We start from the raw sequence: 22,595 nt of genomic DNA on the forward strand, positions 1-22,595 counted from the left end.
AGTTCTTTTGCGGACTTTCCTTTTCTTACTATTGCCAAGAATTTATCAGTTTAGTAATTTTGTTGTTACCCTTCATTATATGTGAAATGAAACAGTAAACCTGTCTAGAGGAGCTGGTTATATCCTCTTTTCTGCTAATCGTTATTCTGAATCATTAAGTTTTAATTTGTGTTTGAGTTATTAAAGAAGATTCCGTTTTATGCATTGTTTTGAATTTTCTATAACCCGGTAATATCTGGAAGCTAGTGTCCTTCTACATGAAGGCAAACCTCTTGAGATGATTTTTTAAGAGGTATGTTTACCTGTAATAATAAATGTAGCACGTGATAAAAAGTCGTTTGTGTATTAAAATTGAATAAGGATCCTATGAACACTGAACATTGAGAAATAGATATTAAGAAACGTAGGAAATGACATTGTTTCTTATAGTTTGCAAACAGCAAAATTTATAAAACAATAAGTTCAAGTTTAATACACATTATCATTACCATAAAAATGTGGTGTAAGTTTATGTTTGTGTGTGTGTGTGTGTGTGTGTGTTTAATCGCAACTATACCATTCCATGTTTTTAATTGTGCGACGTTTTTGCATTGTCCATGGGTAACGCCAGAGGAAAGAAATGTGTGAATATTTATCTTAAGATAAGAGTTATTAATTTATATTATAACAAATGAAATAACAAGAAAAGTAATATGAATTTGGTGATGACGTTACAGCAGTATTGTAAAGATATGTTTTACTATTTGTTTCTGACAAAACAAAAGCAACTTATATCAAAATAGTGTTTTTGCACTTAAATAAATCTATTCATTTGCCCTGGTTTCTATAGGACCAGTATAAAATATTTTGATATTATGATTTCATTGAGCAAATGAAATGACTATCAATTCATTTTTCAAAGTTCTCCTTCATTTATTTAGCTCACATAAATGTGGCTAGATCGTTTTCCGTACCAACCGACCGTTTGCCAATACTCCTGAAGGAAGATGCTCTTAAGGGTCTTTTCTGTAGATCATTAGATGCGTCACGTTTGCCAATGTTACGGAAAGACATCCTTTCGTTTCTTTCAAAAGATTGGTCACGTTTTCCAATTGTCCTGAATGCCATACGACTTTCTCGGTCAAATAAAGGGTCCCGCTTCCCTATGGTTCTGAATGCCATTCGATTTTCCCTTTCGTATCCAGGGGTACGTTTTCCGATACTGCGGAATGCCATTCGATTATCTCTTTCAAACTGGTCGTCTCGTTTCCCTACGCTTCGAAATGCAAGTCTGGAATCTCGGTCGAAAGTGCTTTCGCGTTTGCCGATACTTCGAAATGCCATTCTCTGGTCTCGATTATAGTACGGATCCCTCTTTCCAACACTTCTAAATGACATTCTTGAATCTCTGTCGAACAGATCATCCCTCTTTCCAACACTTCTAAATGACATTCTTGAATCTCTGTCGAACAAATCATCCCTTTTTCCGACACTTGTAAAGGAGAACCGTTTCCCAATATTACGGAAAGCCATCCTACTGTCTCGATCAAATACATCAGAGCGCTTTCCAATACTCCGGAAGTAAGATCTTGGAAACCTAACATCTCTTTTATCGAACTCTTGTAGATCATTTTGATCGGTGTCCTGTTCATACGCCGGTTCTAAATTATCAAAGCTTGCTCTCTTTCCAATACTTCTAAAATAATTTGTTCTTCCTCTTTTTCCAACACTTCTGAAGCTATACGCCCGTTTACCTATATTTCGGAGAGAGATCGGATCTTTGAGACCCTGTCTTTGTAACATCCATAAAGCTAAATATGTTCTAAAACATGACAAACTGTCACGGAAGCCATTACATACTGAACGTTTTCTTTTTAAACTTGCTTTCCCATCTTTGAAAGGTTCTTCAGGGGATATATTTTCCAAATTGGAAGTAGATCCATTCGGGACATTAACTTGAAACGTGTCATCCGAGTTTTTAAAATGATTTGAGTCTTTGCGTATTAAAAATTCATTTACAGCCGTATAAAGTTTACTCAGTAATTCATCATTAAGATGTAAATCCTTTTTCCATTCTTCTAAACTAGGTTCATCTGAAGTAAAATTAAAAAGAAAATTATTACATTAAATCATGTCGAAAAAAATCAAGTTCACAGTTTTTAAGTAGCAATCCACATAAGAATCATGCAAAATATGATACATGGTTGGAAAGCCTACATATTTTTATTTTTGATATCTTGTTTAAAATGCTTTAGTAAACAGAAATTAACATTGGTTTTTCATATAACCCGTGCTCATAAAAGATAAAAATTGTATAGAATGCACTGTAGAATTCAAAAGTAAGGGGGATAACTCTGTAAATGACACTCAAATAAAATAGAATCTACTGGATTTTCAATGTGGATTATCTCCTAAGTGTAATCCAATATATTACCTAAGTGCAGGCAGATTTGAATGAATAATTACATATTTCATGGTATAGACCCATAACACAACTTAATTACAAAAATAAAAATAAGTAGCCTTTTTGGGGTGTATCACATTTTTCAGATTTTGCAAAGACAGTTACTTAATGCTTTCAAACAGTCAAGTAAAGACTAGTCAAAAATACTCAATTTATGTTTTCCTACTGCATTATTTTCCTGCCTCAATGGGGTCCTAATATATGTTTTATCCCTGGGTGCACATGTTCAACGACCAATACACCCAACAATATTATTTCTGACGTTTGCAAACGTTGCAGTAGTAGCTTACTAACAAACAACTAAATTAGGAAAGTAAACACATTGATTTGCTTAAAGCAAAATTGTTCCATAACCTTTGCTTATGAATCAGTATTTTCGTATGACGTATGATGCATGGCTTATTCCTCATACATGTTTCCTCCTTTTGATAAAAAAAAACATATCTGACCCAAAGCGTCGGACCTGCCTGTTTACGGGTGAAGCAAATGTACTTCTATCGAAATCATGAAATTCCTGTCAATGGGCGTTTAACAGCAACCAAACAATTAAGTAATTTTATCTTTCTTTCAAAATGCATAATAAACATTTCGGTGTTACGTATCGGAAATCGCTAGGGAAAAATAGAGCAAGAAATTACTTTGACGTCTTTTCAGACCTTGGAAAATACGATATAATAGTGAATCAAACGACAATACAATCTATCAATACTGAATATATCAAAGACGGTTGTAAGAGCAAAATAATGTTTTTGTCCTATTAGATTTTTTTTTTGGCAAGCATCAAAGGCATTTGTTGTACCTTGAACACCGATACTAATGCAAATTTGTGTCAATCTGCAACTCCTCGATTGTAATAATATATCTTTTACATTTCAGACTTTTCAAAGGAAAATGCATTTAAATAGCGTTTAAAATGGGATAGTATAAACTTAGAATGTGTCGGTCCTAGAACTGTAACACGTATGCTTTTCCGATTTTACTGTTGTAATCATTACTGTGTGTCCCTGCACTGAACTTTTAAAGGAAAACGTGGTTTTTATTTATCTGAATAAGTCATTTTTGTGTTGACAATTTATACTTTGAAGAACTAAAATCAAATTTCAAATTCACAGATTGGTTATTCTGTAAAAAAACATTGTAATGATATCATGTATTTCTAAGATGGATTATGCAATAAGTTAGAATGTATTGTTTTTTATTCCTGTTATATTTGTTTTCGAAAAAAGTTTAATCAATTAGCCATAAGAGCATATATAGTGCTGACGCACTCAGTATCTTCAAACTCATAAAGGTTGATGGATAAACGGAAAGTCAATCCATTACCAAATAGTAAATCATCAATGCATTTTATTTGCTGGTATGAATATACTACATTTGACACAACTGTTCAATAAATTAACCAAACAAACAAACACACAAGCAAACAAAAAACAAACAAACAAACATTTACAAAGTAAAGCAAAGATTTATTATAGTTAGGTCTAATTGTGTAGAACTGTTTATGGGAATTAACATTAGTAGAAATATAATAACGCTATTCAAAATGGACAAAATGTAAAAAAAATTAAAACAGAGAAAAAAAAAGAGAAAATCAAACAGGAACACACATATAACAAAACAAAACAAAAAATATAATATTATCAAATAAAAAAATAAAAATAAAACAATATAAAACTTCCAAAAAAAAGGAGAAAGTACTTGTCATTCATACCTTTATATGATGGCAGTGATCTTAACACTAAAACGTTCAATTGATCAATGTAAACATTTTGCAGATAAACGTATAATTTATTGTATTTAACTAATTTATATTTACGTCAATGATGCAGTATTTTAAACAATTCTTATTCGTTTTATTACATAAGTACTGTAATTAATTAACTCAGTTTTTTTTTTCAAAGTGCGTGCATTGATCAAATCTGTTAAATTCACAAGAAATAAACTTTATTTTCCGTTCTGTGTTTCCTGTCTTCTCGAGTTGCGTTTATTGTTGGATCAATGCCTTATTCTCAATATTCCACTGGGGTAATTAACAAATCATCAACTTATTGAACATAACACTATTATTTAGCTAATTGATTAAGTACCACGACAGTGTCTCCGTTCCGATCTATTATCGAATTATTGATTTATCTAATCGTAGATAAAAGGATCTTATCTTTTACAACGAACATTACTTCGGAGACTCAAGTCCTTTAATGTGAAATTGTCTAATGGGAAAAAAAGGCGGGAAAATAGAAAACTTGTTTTTTATTGATTTTCAATTTGCTTTCTAGTAAACCACATTTACCATTAAATTGACACATGCTATAAATACACGTAATTGAAAGACTAAAACAGTACCTATTGATTAGATAAATAAATAAAAGCATTAAATATTTCACTTTCTTCGACACTAAACGTGTGGCAATGAGAAGTATATTCACGTCCATAATCTGCTTTTATGAGGCCTTCCGTTGCTATTGATTTTTAATGGAAGCCAAAGCTTTTTTTTTGGTCCACCTTAACAAAGAAATTCACCTCTCTTTAGCAGAAGACGCTCTATCCTGACGAAGCAGTAAAGGCTGTCTAGAGGGACAGAAATGAAATATTTTACATAAGTCAGCCGTAACCCACAAACTATAAGCGAACTCGAGACGACCTTAAAAATTGTTACATGTAACAATCATACCAAATTCAATAATATAAGATGAATAATGGATTAAGTTTTATAGCTGTCAATAAAATACTGTGCTTGTATATATTGTTTTAGTCTCAGGTGAGTTATTTCAAGGATCAGTGTAACTGACTGTTAAGAGAACTGGCTTATGACTATCAAGTAAATATGTTACATTGCAAATGTGAAGGTTACTTGAGGTCTACTGATAGCCAAAGTTTTTCCAAAATTCTATAACATAAAATAAGGGATTTTCCCACTACACTCAAAATAGCGGGAATGTAAGACCTGCCCTACCAAGTTATATCGTAAAGCACCCCTCTTCTTATAATTTTATCACATGAAAGTAAGCCTTATTGCCTACACACCAACTCACATGTCGAACTTTTAGATATAATTAAAAGTATAAAAAACATAATTGAGAATGCCTAAACTGTACATGTTTAGATTTATCCGTTTTTTTTTGTTCACTACCAACGCTGTTTAAAGATTTAAAAGGACATATTAAAATCCTTTTTTTGCCATAGAAACTCTTTTTAATATAAACAAAATATCAATGCAGTATTGCATTACAAACCAGCAAAATTGAATGAAACGTGTCTTAGATTGAATAAAAATATTTTGAAAGTATTCATTACATTTACTAGTCTCAATTCAATTATTTCACACAATGTTGACGAACCTGAATGGCTTGAATAAATCAAATCACTTTAGAGAAGAAACAAATAATTCAGTAGAATAATTATATTTTGAAAATCAGGAAATTTTCCTTGTTAAATTATTACTGGAAAATGTCAAAGTTGGCTTTGAAGAAAATTTGATTTACCCATTTATATATCTTAAAATATTAAACAACACCCACATTAAACTTTTTACTAATAAAAATAAATATAAATGCTAAATGGCAAATACATGTAACTGCAGAGCATTTTCAGTAATAAGAATTCATAGGATATGGTTACTCTTTAAAATTACGTTGAAAGTAGTTGTTAAAAAAAACCAAAACAAAACAAAAACAAAAACAAAACATAACAAATAAAATCGATGTTTTCGAATTTCATTTGAGAGTAAATGTTTATAACTTTTGAACATCTTAGCCTTATAACCTACAAATAATGCCAGTGTACGAATAACATTGAATCATTTAAACAAAAAGTATATGTAGTAAGATTCAGTCGTATCCATATTCTGTCTTATTATCGCCTTTTCACCCTTAAAGTAGGAAAGTCTGTTCGTAATGTAGATAATTAAGTATTTAGTATGCAGTTGTATCAATTATTAGGCAGAAAATTGGAAAACATGACAGATATACTCAAAAAACGTGATGAATCAAGTTATGCTATAATCAATCAGTCTTCTCCACCAAAAACAATAAATGTACAATTCTTTGGCTTAAATTGAATTCATTCGATAAGTTTAAGTTTAGATTGACGCCTGATAAAAAGCAATTTTCCATATATGGTAACTATCGGGGTCAGGCTTTCTGATAAAGCAAGCTGCAGGTTTCTCACGTAGCACATGATGACGTTCTACACATTCGGTTGAACTCTTGGAACTACATTTAATGACGATGTACAGTAAAATCTGTCAAAACCAAATTCATTATTTCATTAGGTAGGAAAGTATGTTCATATTTCCAACACCCCGCATTTTATTTGTTAGGAGCTTGGGGAAGAAAAGTTTGAGACCAACATGAGCATTGATTCTAGATCCCCCACATACTCACTAAAACATAGATGAAAATGCAATTAATGACAGCCTATACCTAACAAAATGTCAGTGAATAAAATATTGTAAAAAATAATTTTCCTGTAATTGTCAATGAAGGTTGACCTTTACAACTCTTATCATTAATCTTTTTTGTGTTTGAAGGAAGGCGAAAGTTCATTGGACGGAACATAAATTATCTTGGATAATGTTTATCAAAGCAATCGTTGCAAATTAGTTCCTTGTTATGGAAATGTGCTTAATCATGCCACACGCGTCCAAAAGAGAAAAAAAGATACAAAAATAACTAACATCTGAATCAAGATTAAATAGCGTTAGGAGGCCTTGTTTCTAATTTTGCGGGAGTTATGTTTTGCTTGATAAACACACAATCTGTTAAAATCCCACAAATCTATTGCCATACTTCGAATATATGTAAGACGAAATACGCATAGGATAAGATCAGCAATCATACTTTATTAATTACATCATTTGCGAACGGAAAATCAAGAGAGTCATTATTTAAACCTAGAAGAGAAAAATAGATATACACAACGGAAAACATGAAATAACCTACACAAGAAACAAAAGTAAATGATCAACCTGACTCGTTAAACTGGGAGCAGGGACCAGGTGGCACCGATAGGGTAAGAGTGTGCTGCTTTTTTTAATATAGAAAAAACAGCCGAGTTGTTCTTGCTCTGTCTACTTCTACGAATTTGTTCGCTGCACACGCACATCTAGACACCCAAACTACATTTTTACCATTTCAGTTTCATGAATTTAAAAATATTGAAATTAAATATTATATGACATGATACAACCAATTCAAAATAATATCAACAAATTTTGTTGCACATGATATTTCGTATCAGACATTCACAATTTCAAATTTTGGCACTTTTCGTTCTGAGATTTTCTATTTACCTGGAATGCATTAAGAGTACAGAATGTTACCTATGTCAAAACAACATTTTTTCAATATTCGAATAAAATAAAGAAAAAAAATACGCGTTGGTTACTTTAGATTTTTTCTAAGTTTTATCCTCTCCAAGCATTCACCTTTCTGCTCTTTTCTGATATTTTATTTTAGGAAGAAGTAGAGGGCAGCTTTTAAAAGGGAGATAATTCATTCATATTTAGGAAAAAATCACTACAATTAATTTGTAATAAAAGATTAAATAGTGGTTTATCTGATCAATGTCAGCTATTATTGTTTCCTTTCATTGAGCATTTTTAAAAACATATTCAGTTACTATTTGGAAACCAATAATTGCCAAACCCGATTTTTATATTGAACTTTATTTAAACACATTTGAGTCGAATTTGTTTTCACATATAAGCAAAGAAGAATAAAACAATTCTCAAGAATGGTAGTATTGTGACCAGAAACTTTTTCCAATATGTACACTGTGTAACTATGCCGTATAAGCTGTATATATAATAATTGACAAAATATGTTACACTACAAATAAAAGCAAAAGAAACGAAAAAAAAAATAAAAAAATAAAAAACTAAAAGAATAAAATAAAATAAGTTACACAAAAGAACAGAAAAACATATTTCAAATATGAATAGAAAAAAATCATAGGAGTTTTGTACAACATGAGCACTCGACCTTGTGAATTAATAAAACCGTAGCCCCAATACCATGAAATATACAACAACAATTCATTATCATTGTTTTCTTTATTTGGAGAATTTGACAGGACAGTATAACAAACCAATCATGATTAACATTACAAAAAGTTCCCATCTAATAACGGGAATCGTCACACCTATGCTAAAAGCATTGTTGTCATAACTTAGCGCAGAGAAAAAATTAACAAATTTCACAACGTGATTCTAATCAACTATATACGAGCATAAAAATGAAAAAAAAAATCAACAGTTCTACAATACGCAAAACTCCACTCTGTGATATTTTCATAAAACCAATTTTTGAATACGTAAATTCTATTAGAAATAAAAATACAAGTGAGTACTTTAGGAAGTTCCAAAAAGGAAGATGGCGCCCCTGTAAATTTCTGACACTTTCTATATATTAACCAAAATTTTCCCGCATAGAAGGGGGAGCGTGTAAACAACTTATTTCTTTTTCTTATTTATAAAAAGAAAGCTTAAGACAAGACCAAATTACTTACATTAGTTTTTTTTAACTTTACTCATTTTCATCATGGCAATCTATCATATAGTCATTCATAATGCATCATACTGTATTCTAACATAATTCTTCAAATGAATGAAAGAGAATGATTTCCTTAAAAGGTTAAAGGTCAAAAATCTACTGGAGTCATAGTAATAAATCGAATTGTTGCATGAACGATTGATTTATCTCTACTGTTATGAAATCCATAACGAGACCACCTACAAAACTATAAATGGTATTATACAGGCATTTATCCCACACTTTTTTTCCCTTTTATTGACTTCAGGAAATATATTTGTTAAAGAAAAAAGTAAGTGATTTCCCCGTTTTGAGTGTTTCACGGTATACGTAGTTTCTAACATTACAAACATGGATACAAAGTACTTACAGTAACCGAACCGATCTGTGATAAAACCTTGTTATTTCACACTAGATTCACCTCAGTGGGGAAAAAAGTCCATTCTTAGTGATGAAGAAATTGCTGTTAAAAGGCCATTAATGGACTTAAATAATACCAACTTTAACCTGCCTTAAATTAAATCAAATTTTAAACCGGTTAAATTTCGAGGTTTTATTCCTTGTCTTACACATGTTATAACGTATTTTTACTTTGTTTTGTTTCATTTTAACATCTTTTGTTATATAGAAAAAGATGTTGTGAAACGTAAAAAATGCACCAGCGTATAACCTAAATACAAAATAGTAAATACATTCAGAGATTACCACAAAGTCTTCAAAAAGTGTAAAAACATATTTAGGTAAGTCTGGAAGGACCCGACAAAAGCTATATGAACTACCCGACCTTATGTTGCTGATGGTAGGTTACTCCTTGCAACACATGCACAGCATCCGATCTTTCAATATATACATTCGTAAGTCAGTTTCCAATCTTTTCATATTAGCAATAGACCCTTCAAAACGCCAACAAAGAGCTTTATCGTATACGGTCAGAAATTTGTACATAGCAACAATCAGCAGAGGATACATTATGAAAACTATTTTGATAAAGTTTCAATGTCGTCAATTGTCGTATCTAAAAATATATTTAATTCGTGAACTAACAAATTAACAGGGACTGAACCAGGCAATTTCTCAAAACGAACACGAAGTTAAATCAAATTAGAATTCACATAATATTAAGCGAGAAAATGAAACAACCAAGCCTAAAAAAATAAAAATAATATCCCTCCACTAAAAAAAAATCAACATGTTAATCTTTCCGTCATAATTATAGAAAAAAATATAAAGGGAACTTGTTATCTTATACTTCCTCTTGAACATTTTCCTTTTATACTCGAAGCTTTATACTTTAGACCTGGGGACATAACTCTTACAAATCATGCCAAAAAAAAAGGCCTGCAGCAGCGTTAAGCTTGTCGTAAAAGGCGACTAACTAGTGCTCAGAAACCTAGCCGGGGGCTAGGCGCTCTGCCCAAAGAGCAACTTGGATGTGTGCCCCAGGAGGTGGAATGGGGTACCCCTGGCGTGTTATATGCTGGGGTTGTCAGGCTATAATGCGGAAAACTTGACCGCAAACCATAGTGGTGCACCGTGTTCGGAGAGACGCCACGTTCCTTGCACTTTAAAGAACCCTGCTATGGTATTTGATAGGAGTAGGAACCTTTGCACTTCGCTACAGGAGGATCAATTGCCCGACCTTACCCATCCCTCCTTTTTTTTCTAGTTGCAATCTAAATTTGTCGACCCTATTATCCTTGTGTCCCATCTCTTTTTTAAATTTCATCATCATTCATGTTCATTTTGTCATCCATTTCATGTTCATTGTCTGAATATAGCTGAAATATTGCTGCTCGGATGTTAAACCCCAACAATCAATCAATCAATCAATCAACCAATCAATCAATCAATCAATCAATCAATCTTAAAAATCATTGGAACGTTTGTATTCAGCATTTTACGTCAATATTCTGTAAGCATCAGAGTAACTTGGACTGATTTTATTTTGTTTCAAATGAACACTTGATAGGCTTTGGTGAAATTGAATATGATACAAACATTTCATTGATTTCAAGAGTTATGTCCCTTATCGGAGGTCTACCTCCTTAAAATGAATATGAAATTCTGATGGTGCATGTATAATTCAGAATAATACTATACTCCATGAACTTTAGACGTTCGATGTTTCATATGTAACTTTGTTTGTATCAATTGTTACTACATTCCTTGGTATATTATAACAAACATATTTTGTTGTGCCAGTGTTTTAAAAGTATTGAAAAGTTAAATATGAAAAGGAATGGCTTAAGGTTAAAAAGTGGGTAATGTTAACATTCTGATTGATAATTATGAAAATTCCTGTGTAAAGCAGCGAATAAAAGGGATTACCGACGGAAAGGACTCAACCTACATATCGGCAGTCATAGCATATGCATCAATTTTACAACCACAAAATCTCTTCAGAAACCAAATATTTACCAGAAAATCTAGATCATAGTTTATGGAACTTAATGAAAACTATGATTTCAAGACACAAAAAACAACATGTAATTACATATTACCGGAAACTACGCTTCCGTAAATTATAATGCAAAAATGCGTCTTTTTGTTTGCTAATAATTCTGATATTGACATTTAAAATGCCTACGGCATATGATTTCCTTGAAAATATCCCAGCATCTGTATATATACACAAAAGCTTTATTATTTCTAATTCTTTACATCTCAACGGTTAATGAAAACTGTAAATAGTTAGGGGCAAAAGTTTTTTCTCCGTTTCATATTTTACTAGTCATCCTTAAATAACATCCAATTTTAACTAGACCTTAATTATTCATTTTTTTATATTGTACACTCTGGGCAATTGAAATATCTTTGGTAAATATAGATATATTAGTAGAATGTTAAACATATTTTGAATATTATCAAGCAATATAATAAATCTTAATATTAAGCAGTAGTCTTTATAAAAATCAGACAAGATGATTCATGTCTGTCAAAACCCACTGAATTTAGTTTTATTTCTTATTCAGAAACCGTTATTGATCACATAACCAGTCTTAGTGTTTCATCTGGGGTTTGCGCTTTTGACATAAAATGTATATATATTGTACATGAAATTAGCACTTTGCAAAAATTTAATTTGGTTAAATTTAGTATGAGATTCAAGTGTAGTTTTCCCAAAGGTACAACTCTAAATACAGGACGGACTATTGTCACTTAAAAATAAAGCAGATGTAGACCATAAAAGCATCATCTGATACATGGGTTTTTCTTCACCATGAATCAGCACCTTACCATAGGCAGTGTCTGAATTCTATATGGACTAGTATTAAGCGGAACTCACATCCGTAATGTCGAGATCTTATTGTTTGATCCCTATTCATGTACATTTAGTACGCCAGTAGTACTCCAGCTAAGAATCATGCAAAATGCGATTCATGGTAGGAAAGCCTAAAAAAATTTCTTTTTGATATTTTGTTTAAAATGTAATAATAAACAGAAAGTAATATGTTGCTTTTCATTTAACACCTCTACATAAAAGTTATTAAATATAAAGAATGTACCATAGAATTCAAAATTAAGGGAGATAACTATGTAAATGACAATAAACACAATAGGAACTATTGAATTTTCAATGTTAATTATCTTCTAAGAGCAGACAGATTGGAATGAATGTAAAATATTTCATCATACAGACCCACAAAGCAACTAAATAACAAAAACAGTAATATGTAGCTTTTTTTGGTGTAACGTACATTACAGAATATGTATGATTCTTACAAATAATGATACTTAAAATCTCTGCAACACATCGTAAATTAGGGTTACAAACATTCCATTTGATCTCAACAGGCATAAGTTTCATCAAAATTACAACCCACCCTCCCGATGATAATAATAATAAAAATAATAATAATAATGATAATTATAATGATAAAAAACAAAACTGTACCGCAATCTACTATAAAATAACCGAAATACTTTTCCTAGCAGGAGTTTTACAATAATTTTTTAAATATTTTTCATGAATTGATAACTTGCGCATTTTTTTCCTTCCTTCTTCAATTGAAACATGTCCATGATCATAAAAAAATTGATTATTGTTATAAGTTTGATATCATAAGGGTTCCATTAGAACCTTCCGTTAATGTACAATAAAATCTGTATTTATACATGGGATACTGAACCGACGTTAATTTGCAATGCCCTCACCACAGTCTTTACGATTGATATTTTGAGTACTTTTCCTTGTGAGAACGATGAAATTCTCAAGAACAAGAGACCAAAAAATATGTATATAGGAAATAAATAAAAATAAATAAAAAGTAACATAAGAGTATATGAGCGTCAATCAACGTTTGACGCCTCTAAAATTTCCAGATGCAATACCGTTTTTCTCTATTTAAACTAAGATTACTTAGCGTTACCATGAGCAACTTCAGTACCTTTTCAGTGAAGTATCATGAATCCATGAATACTTTACGATATTGATACAAATTAAAACGACCGTTTCACGTTCTGTTGAAAGTGAAATTGGACTTTTGACAATCAAATCATTGTGGGAAATGTCGAGTGATTTATAAAGACAACCACCTCCTAAGCCTTTGAATATAATGTTCTACATGAAAGTAATTACAAATTAATGCGTTTTGCCCAATTTATAACAAAACGACCATTTATGCAAATAATTCTATTACCAGAGAAAGTCTGTAGCATTTTATTGTTTTTATATTAATGAAAGCTGTGGTAAATTACTGCAATTTAGAAGAACCATTAAATTATTTTCAACTAAAGTATTGTATTATGTGCAATAAATATAAATATTTGTGGTGCCTTGCTGGTAGCATTAAAACAGATTATCCAATTTCACAAAACATGCAATGACACCATATTTATTACAACCAATTATATGTTAGTTTTACAATTCCGATTTCTAAAAGAGTGGTCAAAGTCAAAGGGAAAAATAATGATTAAAATACCAATTAACAATATAGATCGTTTTCCTTACTTATGTATCGGTATCTCTGGGTCTTAAAATGCGGTGTTTGAAAGAGAAATAGATCAAACTATGAAACAAAGGACTGACTGTACACAAAATATCTATTGCACTGTTTTATTTTTGCAAAACCATAATTCAATATTTCAATCGTTTAACTATCAAAATTGATTTTTTACATAACTGTTTATAATCGTTATTCGACTTTAATGAAAAAATCGCGATACATATTTCTGAAATGTACATACATCAGAAAAAAATAGTAAATATGTAAAGAAACTACACGAGCAATCATATCGAATAAATGAAACAGCAAAACAGCAGTATATTTAGCTCGAGCTAAACAGCCATTACATTTTAAAAAGATATTGACAAAGGTGTTTTGAATTTTGAATGATTTTTTATTATTTTCAGAATCCTGTAGAAAAATAATTAAACTTCTTTATATTAATCAGATCACACGCATGATACAACTATCGATTTAAGAATGGAATGTTCATTTCTCATTTTTCACATAATGAAAAACCAGCGACAGATCCAAAGGAGAGAGTGTGTTCCATGTGTTGAAACCCCTGTGTATTATTTCGCACCTTTGTTACTTTTAAAAAAAACTTGTTGCAAAGATACGAAACTGAAATACTGGGTCCCCAAATAAATTTCGTGATCTGCTCCTGATAAGCCGTGGAGCATACCCTTCAATGATATAATCCAGTAACCCAGGAAAAAGGGTCACTAGTCTACAGAAGCTTACGTAACCCGTAACAGAGATCTAGACATAGCAATGATTACATTATTTAGACATACTATTAGGGCTAAAGATATAAAGACTTCGGTTAATGGAAATATAGCATCCAAACAAATTTTATGGATATTTTGAGACGTATCAATTGTTTTATCCTCCGCTTCAGGTTTCAATTCCTTATATCTCATGTTTTCTTTTTAAACTAAATGACAATTTTTCGTGTTAATAGACAGTTTCAGAAAAATGATTGTGTTTCTGTTTGTCATTTTCCCCAACACTTCTTAATACCAGTAATCCGCATTGTTGATTTGATCTAACCCTTTTTCACAACAACGGATAATTAGAACAAATACTTAGCACGAATACCATTGTTCTTGTAGTAGTTCTTTATCCTAATAATATTTTAGGTTCCGGAAATAAATATATAGTAAACATTTTAAGTAGCTGTCTTTATAAGAATCATGTAAAATCTGAAAAATGTGATACATCCTAAAAAGGCTACATATTTTTATTTTTGTAATGAAGTGGTTTTATAGGTCTATACTATGAAATGTATAATTATTCATTCACATCTGCCTGCTCTTAGGAGATAATCAACACTGAAAATCCAATAGATTCTATTGTATTTGATTGTCATTTACAGAGTTATCTCCCTTAATTTTGAAATATACAGTACTTTCAATATATTTTTTTATCCCCTAAGAGCACGGGTTACATGAAAAACTGAATGTTTATTTCTGTTTATTATGGCAATTCAAACAAAATATCAAAAATAAAAATTTGTAGGCTTTTTACCCATAAATCACATTTTGCATGATTCTTAGCTGGAGTGCTACTTAATAGCTTTTTCATTTATTGTTATCATTTGCGTTTTATAGTAAATTGTTCAAGTATTTCAAATTATTGGTACTTTGGAACACTTTTTCTGTTCAGTAGTTTTCTATGTGAAGGTCAACTATATGTCTGTAGTCATGGTAGTGTCTTTAATGCCAACACTGTTACCAAATTTAGGTTTATTTAGTAAAAAAAAGCATCTATGTAGTTGAGACTGAAAAGGACTATCCAAATTCTTATTTTGGGGAAAGTGTTGTCTGAAATCATCCTAACGGAATAAATTAGTGGATAACAATATCATTAAGTAGAGGTGAATAATCTGACAGTGTAAGGAGTAAACCTATTCTGCTTTTAGAAGCACCTGCCGATTTCCTTATGTAATGCTTGATATACAATGAACAAAAATAATAATGAAAGAACAAATATGTAGTCATAGTTGAGATGGACATATCAGCTCTGTCAGCAAGTTTATACCAGCCATGGAACATTTAATTTCATGTAATTTTAATCATGAGGTAATATATGTCTGTTAAAAAAGAGACTTGTATAAGTATTTATCTCCAGTACAATATGAGTTCGAATAAATCGTGACGCTCTTTGTCTCAAGCAGTACAAAACAAACAAAACAGTCAATTAGTACAAGTCTTCATTTGAGATTTCAACTTACAACTCTTTGTATTAATTCAACAATGACAATTTATCATCATTGACGATGTTACGCAAAGCAGTATTCTTTACATTACTTGTTCACTAACCTATGTAAAAGCAGACAGCCGCCACCAACGGTACTAACTATGCTTGTGATCAAGGCTAAATGTTATAAATAACACCACCCACCCAAGGAATATAAATTAAAACATAAATGTACCGTCATAATCAAAACCGTATGACGTTCAATATTTAGCAAATTATTCGATATCACTTATAACATGGCATATCGGAAAAATTATCTGCTATCCATGCGATCTATGTGATACAGAGCAATGACTTTAAGTACCATTTGATAACATTTTTTTCAATTGCAATGACCATTTGCCATTACTTTAACTTTTTGAACTTTGTTTGATCTAGTCAGAATTTGACAAGGGCAATAATTAAACGCAGAAGTCGTGGTTCATTTTAAAGTGTCAAGTCTTGTTATCACACCGCTTACTTCACTTCACAAAGAATGGTCTTAGAAGAAAACATTTTTAGTTTAGAATATTTAAAATGAGACTTGCAAATTACCTGGGTATGGATTTCCATAATAATACTAACGTCCTAATTAGAATGTGTGTTTTTGTCAAAGTACGCCTTAGAAATACCACGTAATTAAAGAGAAGGGAAGAGCTTGAAATGGGAAAACTAATTTATTGGGTTTTTTATACTACAACTCAGCTGCTTTTACATTATTGATGGGTCATGTGTAAACGCATGCTTCCGTTCCTTCCACGTGTTAAAATCAAAATTAATCTGAATGATATTCTCTATTCAATACTGGTACAACAAATCTAACATGAAGTTGCACGCTTTATCATGCCAGGTATACCCTCACTCATACAGGAAGTTATACTGGACAGCATAAAAAATTGATTACAACGTATGACCAATATGAAACTAGAACCCTATTAATTTGTTGATTAAATGAATTTTTTTTGACATTTTCCCGAAATAAGAAATAAAAATGATGTACAATCATGCGTTTAGATAGTTGAATACAAAAATACCAATAATACTTATTGTAATTATCTGTATACTATCCAAGTGTTTCAAAGGGTAAGCTCTTATTGCATTGGACTCAAATATATAGGAAGATCTAAATCCAAAAGTCAAATGTATACATGAAGAACTCAAAACCAAAACCATGTGCAGTTATTGTTTCATTCCTGATAAAGTGTACGAGAACTTTTTACATCAATCTACATGTATTGTTTTAGTTAAAATGCAATATCAAAATTGAATCAAATCTAAATCCACTTCAATTGTTCATGACGTTTTAGTTTATAGTACAAAAGTAGAGTGGGTGGTCACTATAGTGACCAACCTTTAAAGAGAGCCAGTGAAAGGTTAATGCCATACTATGCCTTTATAGCTCCTAAAAACTTTTTATTGATTTTGGATCAAAACTATATTTGAATGATAAATTATTTCAAAGTTCTATATTTTCTAGTGTCTAATACGCTTTTTTTATCGTCACAGGAACGTGAGACCTAATGAATGTGTAAACAATCATATCCTTGTCGCTCCTTACCTATTGAGTTTCAAGCTAAAATACTAGTAGTACAAATTTTCGGACTATAATACACATCTGAGATATATAATGTAACATGACGTTTGTCGGTCCGTATTATCTGCTTAAATGTCTCAAAAGTTTTATTCTAATGCGATTTCTTATTGACCAGTTGTCTTTCATACAATTTGGAACTCCTGTAAACGAAAATAACTCATATTTATATGCCTATAAAATTGTATATCCTTACTGTGTGTGTTTACAAGCAATGTTCCGTCAGACTGCCTTGAACGAATAATGAGGGGAACGAAGATTCGAAAGGAAATCAAAAGAATGTATTCCATGGATAAAGGCTAAACAGGGATAATAGGCAAAGATAATAAAATAACCAAATTAACAGGTATGAAGAAAAAGTAAATGAGCAACCCGGGCTCCACTAAAAACTGGGAGCATGAACCAGGTGCAACGAAAGGGCAACCGTTCTCTACTTTAAAAACACACCGTATTTACTTATTTACAGTTATAATGCATTATACTGATGAATTAAGAATTTTTCTTTATTTTTCATTCATGAAATTATATCATTAATTGCCATGCGTAGCTCTTAATAATATATTTTTGAACGATACCCTATTGAAGATCTGGGACTTTTAATGAGTGTTGATTAATTCTGTCTTTTGCATGAGGAAAACACAACAGAACGAGTACAAAAAATACAATAAGCATCTCTAACACTTTACATTTTCATCAGGAAAGAATGCAAGTACCTATTTTGCCCAAGCTGTCGTTATGAAGTTAGATTGCAAACTCACTTATCGCCAAAGACGTTGCTTATGCAAATGTTTCGCTTTGCATATACAACGAGGAATGACGAAAGCGCGCGACCTCGTCCTCAACTTGTATTTCATTTTGGAGGATGATTTGAAAAATAAAAAAAGTCAAAAACAACTCAGGCGAATGAAGATATCAATGTACCAATCTTGTTTCTTTCGTTGTTCCAGAGGTAAAACACTGACGCTTTCACAACGAGTATTGCTATATTTTGGTCAATATCTACATATTAAACCTGCCATATGGTAAACGATTTTTACAATGAAGATTTAATCAATGTGATTGTTCTTCTGCGCTCATAAATGAAGGGTGAAAATACTGTTTATTAATAGTGATTGTTTACCTGAAATATAAGACGTATGCTGTTGACAGGAAAAGGGGTATAGGGGATAATATCCAATTCAGCGGCATATGAACGATAATAGTAAAGCAATCAGCATAAAATAAAGAGTTGATTGTTGTAAAACTGATAACGATAATTGATGTAAAGCCTGATGCAATGTTTACTTTTGTTTTACAATGTAGTAAGGCGTTCCTTCACAATTATAGTATGGATAACACAGGGGAATATCACACTAATTTGCATTTTGATCAGAACAAGCCAGTAATAAGAATATCTTGAAATTTTTGAGACATTTTCGACTGACTAGCCTTCCTTAGAATTCGTCTGTTATATCAAAATCCTTAAGGTATATTACGCATATAGAGATTCTACATAGGCGCTTGTGACTTATGAGTTTAGAAGAACAGAGTGTAATATTTACTCTTAATAGTAATATCCAACTGTAATTGTATACAAAAACAGAACATGATATCAGGTAAACAAATATATTACACAGTTAAAGTTCTAATTAGTTTGTATAGAAGTTTACTATATATTTTTTTTTATTTTATACGTGACACTTTTACGTGATTAGCTCCAATTAAACATTCTTGGATTTGAATTGTGTTGATTTTCCAAGTTGTTCTACTAATTAGGAAAACCGTCAGATTAGCTCTATATCTCATTTTAATTTTATTTGTAGTAAAGGTTGTCGCTTCGTTAATACAGAGGAAAAGACATTGCCTTAGGCCAGAGAAAAAAATGCCTGTTTAACGTTACACTACCTACCATATTTTTACATGAATATAACCTTAAACAAACATATTTTATTGGCCTCATATCAATCTAGAAATATTTCAAATTGACGGTCGTCTTGTTTACTTTAAGTACCAGTCCATATAAAATACACACACTGCGTGTGGTAGAGTTGATTCAAGGTGTAGAAAAACCTACCAAACAAACTAGGCTTTTTTTTACCTACATATGCTAAAGAAAAAACGATAATCATTTCTGTATTATTCAAATCTGTATTTTAACACATTTTTTACATTCATGGTCAACGTACTTGAACGAATAACATCAAATAAATTCGATAACTCTTGGAAAGTGTCAATTTCATGTACAATCTATATAGTTTAAGAATTATCCAAATTGTTTTCTAGATATCAAATTTTTATTTTTCGTAACTACATATTTTTATACAAAAATCTTATGTACAATTCTCGCAATATCGATAGTTGGTAGTTAATTATTATTCATTCTTAATACTATACAATATAGAGAAATAAACAGATATGGTAAAACGCAAGAAATTCACCAATATCAAATTAAAAAGAAATATGACGACATAAAGACATATAAATGACCAAAACCTCCTGATTGTGCGCAGGCGCATGAAAAGGTAGTCTCGTAAACTACGACTCAAATATAAGCAAATATATATGTCAATTAGATCTTATTTGTTAACGATAATGTCGCAACTACCAGCATCTTGTCATAAAATTAACCAGGTAGACATTTATTTACTATATTTTAGATATTTAAATAGAATTAAGTTTCGTAAAAGTATTGTGTAGAGGAAAAAACATAAGCTTCAAACTAGGAAGGAAAACATCAGGGAAACTTTTGATACTGAACAAAAACTTCTATTTAGTGGGTTACATCAATACACTGTATAATTGCTCAAAGAAGGTTACATTGGGAGTGCTATACATGGCAATACAATCCCAATTCGTACATATGACATCTTTGGTATAGCGCTTAATTCTTTAAAAACAGTAGATGTCAAGAATAAAAGAAATGTCATTATTCTGTATTTACTTGGAAAATAATAGATACAGAAGTCTCGGTTGTTTGTACGCGGTGATGGTATTTGAGGACAATCTGTAATTTCATGTGACCATTACTTTTTATGTTGTTCTCTATATAAGAAAAAAAACTGATAATGATAGATGTATAACCTTTCATGCTATCACTATATCCATAAAAATTTTACATGTAATCTTATGTATGAAATGTCAAACAATAACACAGCAGCAGAATACACCATTATCACGGCTGTTAACTAATCAGACGCAAATACGTGAGGTATGTCAAAAGATTGAACGATTAAAAAAAATCGACGTCAACATCAAAATTCGTGAGTCTCTCACAAATTTTGTGATACCTGAGAGGCCAGCATTCTCACACACCCGTATTGTAATTAATTTGGAATTGTAAAACTTCTTGATGCTAGAAAAAACTCAATATATAAACAATGGGAACGTACAATATCATTGCTTGGATAATATTTATTCACCTGTGATTGACAAGGTAATTTCCGGTACAGGTGAACATAAAGTGCTTTGCTTGTATACATAAAATAAACTAAACTGCCAGACTACAACCTTGTATTCTCTTTATTCTGTGAAGAGGTACTCATGATATTAACATTCCAACACTACAGTTTTGTATCACCATATTTACACGAATGATTTTTTAATTTCATTATTAATTCACGTTTTGCTCGTCTGTCGTTAGAAAATTTCAAACATCAAGCACTCTTCTACTCTTACACAAACATAATTTGTTTCAAATTTCTAATCTTCCGAATTAGTCTGTGAAAATTAAATCATTAACTTCTAAACTGGTCTTGTCTATCACCTAAGGTTATTATGGACAAAAACCAATCTAACACAGAATGATGATGAAAATTAAACAAGCTATGTAAAAATTACCAATTAGTTTCTGCTATGGAAAGGGGATTTGCCTTACAATGAATACATTTTCAGATTGTCGTTGTTTATTGAAAACCGCGTTTGTGTATGTGTAAAAAACCTGTAAAAATGAATCACCTTCCAATTACTATAGTATTGTTTAAATAAAACAAACGACAATAAGATACTTAAAGGAAGCGAAAATACTTTAAAAAAAAAAAAAAAAACATTTGGTGAAAAACTTTGTTCTGTTACTTTGACAAGTGTGTTGGAATCTTTCTTACCTTGGAAATTTACATTTAAGTCCGCACTTTCTGAAAGTCCACAATTTAGAAATGAAAATAGTAGGGTCCATAAAAAGAGTTGAAGACTGTCACACAGAAAGGAGAAATACATGCTTGGTCACTCCGTGGAAGTTCTAAAATTATATCACCTTTCATACATTTTATCACATAAAGTAGGTGGACCATGCTCACTGTGTGGTCTAAACAGCCAATCAGAATTGCCGTTATTGGAAATCTGTCACAATTCCATATTGATATTTTAATTGGATGACAGCATGTTACCGATTCGACTATAGTTTACAACTACATTTAATTAATACTTCAGGAGCTTGGGGGATTGACAATATAATAATTCTTAACGAGTATTTATCTTAAGTCTCAATTTTCAAACCTATATGCAAATAAACCTAACCTTTTCCACGATAATAATTCGACGAGTTATTATACTGATATAATAAATCTTCGTTACATTTAGGGCCAATGGTTTCTGGATGTGGAAACCTCATTGACCTTTTTATTTACATATATGGTACAGACAAAAAAGGAAAGTGATTGCAGACAATTGAAAACTTGGTGCTTTAGATTGATACGTGAATAGTAACTCTATCATAATTATTAGCGAAACAAATGTGTTTGAGCATTGACTAATTAACGGCAAGAATATCCTAGAAACAAGTTCAAAAACTATTTCCTGTATTCCAAATAGCAATGATTCATTTGCTTTTTAAAGTTTGAATAGATACGTTGTCTATTTTTCGTCAAATG

General features: G+C 31.2%; 1 protein-coding gene across 1 annotated transcript; it reads right to left on the reverse strand.

Moving 5' to 3' along the window:
* Window positions 1-642: 642 nt before the first annotated feature.
* On the reverse strand, window positions 643-21,981 carry LOC148610322 (uncharacterized). The gene is made up of 2 exons (XM_088542772.1): window positions 21,831-21,981; window positions 643-2,072 (listed from the first exon to the last, which is right to left on the reverse strand). Exons 1-2 carry the CDS (start codon window positions 21,940-21,942, stop codon window positions 922-924), a joined length of 1,263 nt encoding a protein of 420 aa, XP_088398898.1. The 5' UTR covers window positions 21,943-21,981; the 3' UTR covers window positions 643-921.
* Window positions 21,982-22,595: the final 614 nt, after the last annotated feature.

This window comes from Perna viridis, chromosome 8 (assembly GCF_037379345.1).
Source record: "Perna viridis isolate PV_CMFRI_1.1 ecotype Kerala chromosome 8, ASM3737934v1, whole genome shotgun sequence".
NCBI lineage: Eukaryota > Metazoa > Mollusca > Bivalvia > Mytilida > Mytilidae > Perna > Perna viridis.

Coding starts and splice junctions, on each gene's coding strand:
- LOC148610322 (XM_088542772.1), bottom strand. CDS start 21,942: ATGTATTTCTCCTTTCTGTGTGACAGTCTTCAACTCTTTTTATGGACC. Junction 2,073..21,830: donor CTTAAATGTAAATTTCCAAG/GTAAGAAAGATT, acceptor ATTTTACTTCAG/ATGAACCTAGTTTAGAAGAA.